Raw genomic sequence first — 7,315 nt, 5'->3', positions numbered from 1 at the left:
CGCCAGGCGTCTTGGTAAATGCAAACAGGTCCACGGGCAGGGACAGACTCTAGCCTCTCCCTCGGGTGCCCCGCCCCCCAGGGCTGTGGGCAGGTTGGTGAATTAGAACTGAAGTCAGTCCTCCAGCGCCTCAGTGGGCAGGGGCGGGGCTCGGCGTGGCCTCCGGGGCCGAAGAGAGGCGGGGAGGATCGGGGGCGGGACCGGGGCGGGATCGGGGCCGAAAAGAGGCGGGGCGGGCGGGGGTCCGCGACCCGGCCGCGCTGGGCCTGGGCGGGGTCAAGGCGGGGCGCCCCGGGCCCGCCCAGCTGGGGTCGGCACCGCCCGCCGAGTCCCGTGACGCTGGTCCGAGAGCGCGGGTCACGAGTGCCAGCGCGGCCGACGGCGGCGGCGACATGGCCTCGGAGCTGGACGTGCGCGCCCGGCTGCAGCGCGCCGGCCAGGAGCACCTCCTGCGCTTCTGCGCCGAGCTGGCGCCGGGCCCGCGTGCCGCGCTGCTGGCCCAATTGGAGCTCCTGGAGCCCGAGGCGCTGCGCGAGCACTGCCGGCGCGCGGCCGCCGCCTGCGCGCGCCCTCCGGCCCCCGCGCCTGACCTGGCCGCGCGCCTGCGGCCCCTGCCTCCCGAGCGCGTAGGCTGCGCGAGCGGGGTCGCCCCCCAGACGCGGCGGCTCTGGGAGGAGGAAGGTAGGCGGGGCGGAGGTCCAGGCGGCGGGCGCCCCAGCCTCCGGAAGGCGGCCTCGCCCACAGAGCGGGGCGACAGGGGAGGGGGTACTTGGAGTTCAGTTTGCCTCCTTCGTGAAATCGACGCTCTCACACGCACCAGCTCGGGGCTGGGGTTTGGAGCCCCCGAACGCTGCCATGCTGGCAGCCGCCCCTAGGCCGCACTCCCTGGGGAGAGTGTTTTGTGCTGGGCACGCCTGGATGGCCAGCTGCCCAGCCCACGTATTGACAGCAGGGGACCCATTAGACACTTGCACACGCTCCTTTTCACACCAGCGCCGGCGCAGCTGCGCCCTTTGCCTCTTGGCCTGGAGGGGAGGCAGTCGCTCCTGCAGGGGAGCCTGCCCAAGGCCCCTGCTGGACAACTCCGGCCAGGCCCACCTGGTGTTTCCTCTGGAGGACCTATGTTGGCAGTGAACCCAGGAGGATATGGTCAGTGCCTCGGCGGGGCCGGGGCAGGGTTAGGTTTGGGTGAGGCCCAGGCCCAAATCAGAATGTTATCTGGATCGTTCTGTTCTGCGACTATCAGACGTCTCACCGTCCCAGGCACAAGTTTGGTTTGCTCTCAAACGAAAGGGTGGTTGTGTGACGGGTTCCAGGCATCCCCTCATGGCGCCCCATGCCCCCAGGTTTCCACCAGATCGCCCTGAACAAGGTGGCTGTGCTGCTGCTGGCTGGTGGGCAGGGCACTCGCCTGGGCGTGACCTACCCCAAGGGCATGTATCAGGTGGGGCTGCCCAGCCAGAAGACCCTGTATCAGCTGCAGGCAGAACGGATTCGGCGGGTGGAGCAGCTGGCTGGCGAGCGCTATGGGACCCGCTGCACCGTGCCCTGGTGTGCCCTCCTGCTTTACCCTGGCCCCAGAGTGATCCGCCCCGTGTAGCCCTAGCCCTGTTCTACACCAAGACTTGAACCCCAACCCCAGCACAGCCCCGGACAGAGCCCAGCACCCACCCAGGCGGAGGCCTGACCGCTGCCCTAAGGCTGCACCCTGATGTCAGCCCGTCTACCGGAGGGGCCAGGCCCTCCAAAAGCCTGGCTCAGGCTTGCCTCCCCTTGCAGGTACATCATGACCAGTGAGTTCACTCTGGAGCCCACAGCCAAGTTCTTCAAGGAGCATGACTTCTTCCACTTGGACCCCAACAACGTGGTCATGTTTGAACAGCGCATGCTGCCTGCTGTGACCTTCGATGGCAGGGCCATCCTAGAGCAGAAAGACAAGGTTGCCATGGCGCCAGGTACACCCCCCCATCCCTGCGGCAGGGAGGGTCCGCCAGGCCTACCACGTGGAGCTGGCTGGGGGTCAGGAGGCCGGGGACAGAGGCCGCATGGTCCTGAGCCAGTGGCCTTCCCTCTCTGGGCCTTGATTCCCTCCTGTCACGTGGAACAGCCGCAGGGCTACTTGGATGGCGACAGACAGCGGCCTCAGGCACAAGGCCCAGCCCCAGGGGCCCTCGCCTGCCTCTAGCGCGCCCTCAACTAGCTGGCTGAGGCCGGCAGGAGCCCTTCCAAGACCCTTTGCTTTCTCCCTCTGCAGATGGCAACGGGGGCCTGTACTGCGCGCTGGCGGACCACCAGGTCTTAGAGGACATGGAGCGGCGCGGAGTAGAGTTTGTGCACGTGTACTGTGTGGACAACATCCTGGTGCGACTGGCCGACCCGGTCTTCATCGGCTTCTGCGTGCTGCGGGGTGCCGACTGTGGAGCCAAGGTGAGCCTGCCGCCCCCTCGCGTCGCCCTCGCCTCTCCTTTCCGCCCGCCCTCCGCGCCCCGCCCTGCCCTCCGCGCCCCGCCCTCCTCCCAGGCCCGGGCCCCGCCCCTTCCTCCCCCGCACGCCGGGCCCGACCCAGTCAGCTGTCCCCGCCCGTCCGCTCGTGGCGGCCGCAGGTGGTGGAAAAGGCGTCCCCCGAGGAGCCGGTGGGTGTGGTGTGCCAGGTAGACGGCGTCCCGCAGGTGGTGGAGTACAGCGAGATCAGCCCCGAGACGGCCCGGCTGCGTGCGCCCGGAGGGGGCCTGCTCTACAACGCGGGCAACATCTGCAACCACTTCTTCACGCGAGACTTCCTCCAGATGGCCACCAGGTGTGCAGGGCGGCCAGCCGGGCCACAGGGACTGGGGGCAGACCTGAGCTGGGTGGGGCTGTGGGGTGCGGTACGGAAAGGGTCTTGCGCTCAGACAAGCTGGAGGCAGCAGAGCGCTCCAGTATCTGGTACAAGGCTGTGGCCGAGTGGGCGTGGCCCTGCTCCCGGGAGGGGGCCGTTGCCCGTAGGCACCACGTCCACCCCGTGGCTTGGGCAGGGATGTGGCCGATGGTGCCCAGCTCTCAGGCCGGGGTGCATGAGGATGCCTGGCCCTCCAGAGACAGGGCTCAGCCCCCACCGCCCTGTGCCTGCTGTGTCCATCTGTCCACCTACCCCGGCTGGCCGGGCATGGGGGAGGTGGGCTGGGGCTTCAGGATGTCCTGTCTGAGCTGTGTCTTTCCTCCCCTTGGCCTCCTGTCCCCCAGGGAGTTCGAGCCCTTGCTGAAGCCACACGTGGCTGTGAAGAAGGTCCCCTACGTGGATGAGCAAGGGAATCCAGTAAAGCCACTCGAGCCCAACGGGATAAAGATGGAGAAGTTCGTGTTTGACGTGCTGCCGTTTGCCAGGTTAGTGGAGAAGTCATTCATTTCTTCCTCCTTCCCTTCCCTGACTTGGCGGTGGTTCTGAGGCCCAGCCAGGCAGGGAAGTGGAGGCTGGGGGCTTCACAGTGGGAGTGCCCTTTTGCAGGGGGGAGCTGGGGGGCTGCAGGCGGGTCTCAGGGCAAGAAGGCCAGAAGAAGCAGCCCCTGGGGTGGGAGCACAGGGAGCGTCTGGGGCAGTTGGAGCCCTTGGGGTTGTGGACTTTGGGGGGCACCCATGTTCTCTCCTGAGCCCTCCACCTGCCCCTGGCCGGGAGCTAGGAAGCTGTTTCCAGGCGAGGTTGCTGGGGACTCCCAGGGTATGTGGCCCTCACCCTGGGGTCCCAGGTTCTGGGATGGGGTTGGTGGGAAGGGGAGGGAAGGGAGGACTAAGGGCAGCTCCGGAATCTCAGGAACAAAGACTCACGCGGTGCCTGCGGGGCCCTCCCCAGCCTGCTGCCTGCAGACCAGACCCCCACGTAGTCCTTGTCGCCCGGCCTGGCCTTCACCTGCCCAGGACCAGGGCGTCTGGGCTGGGAGGTTGGGTCCCCAGCTGTCGTCCCCGCCCTCCCAGGAACTTCGTGGCCTTCCAAGTGCTGCGGCGAGAGGAGTTCTCCCCTCTGAAGAACGCTGACTCGGCTGAGAGAGACAACCCCTCCACAGCGCGGCGGGCCCTGCTCGCTCAGCACCACCGGTGGGCCCTGCAGGCGGGAGCCCACTTCCTGGACACACACGGGGCCCGGCTCCCCGAGCAGCCCAGGTGAGCGTGGGCTGCAGGGTGCGACCCGAAGGATGGGATGTCAGGGTGTTGTGGCCCAAGCCCCAGCCCCAGGGCCCTGCTGGCTGTGCTGTGGTCTGAGCTGGGGTGGGCACTTCCGCCCCGGCCCCACACCAAAGGCAGATGGCTGTGTGCCCGGCCCTCAAGCTCTGCTCAGAGCCCCAGGGGACATGGGGGTCACGCCTTCCCTGCTCATCAGAAGCTCTGAAGCCAAGACCCAGGCGTGACATCCAGAAAGCGGCACCAGGTCATTTTTCAGGGTGCAGAAAGAATAAGACCTTAGGTGTCTCCTTCTGTGATTGTCAGCGGCCGCCCCCTAAGTCTGGTTGCCCGGGCTCTGTGTGAGATGCCTGCGAGGGGCGAGGAGGGTTTTCCAGCCTAAGTCAGAGCCTGCTGCTCGGGTGGGGTCGGTGCCCGGGGCCCAGCTGTCCGCGAGGAGGGCGGCAGGTGTGGTGGACAGCCCGGCTGGGTGGGGACTGGGCCAGCCAGTGTGGGAGGGCAGGGGAGGGCCCTGGGGTACGCACCCCCGAGCAGATGCTGACAAGTGCACCCCCCAGCCCACCCGGCAGCGGAGAGCCTCCGGCCATCTGCGAGATCTCGCCCTTGGTGTCATACTCCGGAGAGGTGAGAGCCGCCAGGCCCATCTGGGGCTCTTCTGGGGTCGCGCTTGTGTGGTCAGAGGACGGGGGCGGGTTGGGAGCTTGGTGGGAAATCATACCTCTGCCTCAGTCGACGAGCGGGGTAAGCGGCCCCTTAGTTGCAGAGGACTTTCCGAGACGTGGGCTGCGGTGAGGTGTCGAGAAGCCTCGAGGGGTCAGGGAGGACAAGCCAGGTTCATCGGAGCCTGGGGTTTGGGCCGGTGGGAACGTCGCTGGGGCAGGAGACCTGGCTCCCCTTTCTCTGGAAAGTTCTGGCTTGCACTGGGGGACGGCTTTCCCTGACCTGAGGTCTCAGGACATCCAAGCCTTGTTTCTAGAAGCCTCTCTCCCCTGCCCCTCGCTGACTCCAGGCTGACTTGGCATCTCACCCGGAGCCCAGGGGCTGGATACCTGGGCATCATGACCTGCTTGTTTCCAGGGACTGGAGGTGTACCTGCGAGGCCGGGAGTTCGGGTCCCCACTCATCCTGGACGTGGACACGGCCAGGACACTGCAGGCCTGACTCCCTCCTAGACCTGCCGGCCCCGGGGTCCCCAAGGCTGAGGAAGCAGCCCCGGCCTGGGCTCCAAGGAGGAAAGCAGGCTTCTCTGAGTTTCTGACTGAGAACATGGACCACAGAGGGTGGGAACTGTCCCGCCTCCCGCTCCCCTGGGCCCGTGACCGCAGGCCCGCTGTGGGCCCACTCGGCCTCTCTGGCTTTGCTTCTGCTGTGGGGTCCAGGCCGCAGGCAGAGGGACTCAGGACCTTGCGCAGTGGGGCTCAGAGGAGGCTGATGGGGGCCCGAGGGAGTGTAGCCGCTCCGGCCTGAGCTGAGGCCTGACGGGACAGGACGGGGCAGGACGGCATGGTGGCTCCCCGGCCCCAGGCGAAGCCGCACGGTGAGAAGCAGCAACCGCCCCGCGCTTCTCTGCAGAGATGAGGACAGTGTCCTCCCCTCACAGGGCGACAAGTTGGAAGCGGCTGCCCCTCCCTCCCTGGCAGCTGAACCTAGGGGCCGAGGCCCAGCCCCCTTCCCCGCCCGGCTGAGACCGACAGCAGGTCGGGATGGCTCTCCGGAAGCTTGGCCTGCACGCCTGGCACTGAGTTCTCTCGAGTTCCGCCCGAGGCCTCGGCCCCCAGGAACCAGTGGGACTGATGCCGGTGCCGGGGGCTCCCGTGGTGGCTGATTAGTCTGGAGTTTCACCAGGAGGGGAGCGCCGTCCCCGCCCAGCCTGCCGGCAGCTGCTGACGGATCCCGGGGCTCACACTCCGCCCCTGCTCTCTGGGGCCGTGGCCCCCTTGCTGCACCCCGGCAGCCTGGCCGAGGCAGGGAGAAACCAGCTGGCTCTGGTCTCTTGCCCCTGACGTGGCTGCTCTGGGTGCCAGTGCCCGATGTCCCATCTGGAGAGCAGCAGGCGGCACCGGCCTCTTCCTGCTGACGTGGAGCGCATCATAAAACGCAGCCTGCCCAGCCGACGCCGCCCGCCCCCTCGCCGCTCCACAGTCCACGCGCAGCAGTGCTTTCCCCCGGGAAGGATGCTGTCCGGCGGTGGGTTCAGAGGCGGTGATCCCTCTAGCGACTTGGAGTGGACGGTGGCTGCGTCCACGCCTCCCAACCTGGGCGTGCCGGCGGGGTCAGGGCCACGCCCAAGGCCCACAGGACGACTTTGCATCCACCCAGGCGCTGCCACGTTTTTCAAGCCTCAGAATCGAACCTTGTGCCTTAGTTTCCTTCTCCCCGCTGCTCCACAGGCGAGCAGAGGGCCTGGGGCAGCGGAGGGTCGCCAAGGGGGAGGCCGAGGTTGAGGCTCCCGCCGCGGCCCAGGGGCTCCTGACTGCCACACAGGGGCACCCGGCAACCTTTTTGCTACACAAGTACAGTTAGTGGGGTAAACTGCTGAAGCAGCTCGCTTTTGAAAACGCTTTCTATTTCCACGTGAAGTTTCACACGTAGCACAGAGGGGTCCGGGCTACCCTGCACTGGGTTTCCTGCAATGTTTACATCTTCCGTGATGCTAGGACACTGTGACCAGGAGACCCTGCTTGTGCTGAGCCCTTTCTCACAGGTGAGGCTCCCCTGTGCCCACCTAGCGCTCGGGGGCAGCGCGGTCGGTGGGTCCCTTCGCCACACGGGCCTCCCTCCTGCTCCCCTGAGGGCCACACGCCCCCACCATCTCTAACCCAGACGGCCGCTAGTGAAGCAATTGAGTTGAAAGACGGCAGACCCTCGATTTTCCACAGAATGTGGGGATTCCCAATAAACACGAGGCGCTGTGATGCCGCCCGGCCTGCTGACTGCAGTTTCTGACCAACACGTGTGGGAGCAACACCGACTGTTCCCAGGGCCGCGTCCATCCAGGGGCTGCAGCCGGCTGCGCCCTGAGGGGACAAGAGCCCACAGGCTGTGCTGACCCCGCTCTGGACCACCCAGGGATCTGCCCCATGCTCCGTCTAGCTCTTTCCCAGGGTCTCAGGGGAGCCCAAGGTGACCTAGTGGGGCTGGCACCCTGGGGGCGGGCCCAGAA

At 67.0% G+C, this 7,315-nt stretch overlaps 1 protein-coding gene across 4 annotated transcripts; it reads left to right on the top strand.

The window, feature by feature from the left end:
• Positions 1-339: 339 nt before the first annotated feature.
• On the top strand, positions 340-7,077 carry UAP1L1 (UDP-N-acetylglucosamine pyrophosphorylase 1 like 1). 4 transcript variants are annotated; one of them, XM_027104222.1, is made up of 9 exons: positions 340-681; positions 1,347-1,551; positions 1,780-1,955; positions 2,255-2,427; positions 2,670-2,797; positions 3,223-3,363; positions 3,949-4,134; positions 4,710-4,776; positions 5,162-7,077. In XM_027104222.1, exons 1-9 carry the CDS (start codon positions 393-395, stop codon positions 5,408-5,410), a joined length of 1,614 nt encoding a protein of 537 aa, XP_026960023.1. In that variant the 5' UTR covers positions 340-392; the 3' UTR covers positions 5,411-7,077. The 4 variants fall into 4 exon arrangements, with proteins under 4 accessions (XP_026960023.1, XP_026960022.1, XP_026960025.1 ...); XM_027104221.1 differs by having other exon boundaries at positions 343-681; positions 2,604-2,797; XM_027104224.1 differs by having other exon boundaries at positions 343-681; positions 2,604-2,797; positions 5,191-5,240.
• Positions 7,078-7,315: the final 238 nt, after the last annotated feature.

This window comes from Aethalodelphis obliquidens, unplaced genomic scaffold (genome assembly GCF_003676395.1).
Source record: "Aethalodelphis obliquidens isolate GAN/ISIS:26980383/991018 unplaced genomic scaffold, ASM367639v1 scaffold7, whole genome shotgun sequence".
Taxonomy (NCBI): domain Eukaryota; kingdom Metazoa; phylum Chordata; class Mammalia; order Artiodactyla; family Delphinidae; genus Aethalodelphis; species Aethalodelphis obliquidens.
The sequence above is the reverse complement of the archived record's forward strand: the minus strand, read 5'-3'. Positions and strand labels throughout refer to the sequence as shown.

Excerpts from the sequence above, each read along its gene's own strand:
- UAP1L1 (XM_027104221.1), top strand. The coding sequence starts at position 393 with ATGGCCTCGGAGCTGGACGTGCGCGCCCGGCTGCAGCGCGCCGGCCAG. Across the intron at positions 682-1,346 it reads GCGGCTCTGGGAGGAGGAAG|GTTTCCACCAGATCGCCCTG; the intron begins GTAGGCGGGGCG and ends CCATGCCCCCAG. Across the intron at positions 1,552-1,779 it reads ACCCGCTGCACCGTGCCCTG|GTACATCATGACCAGTGAGT; the intron begins GTGTGCCCTCCT and ends CTCCCCTTGCAG.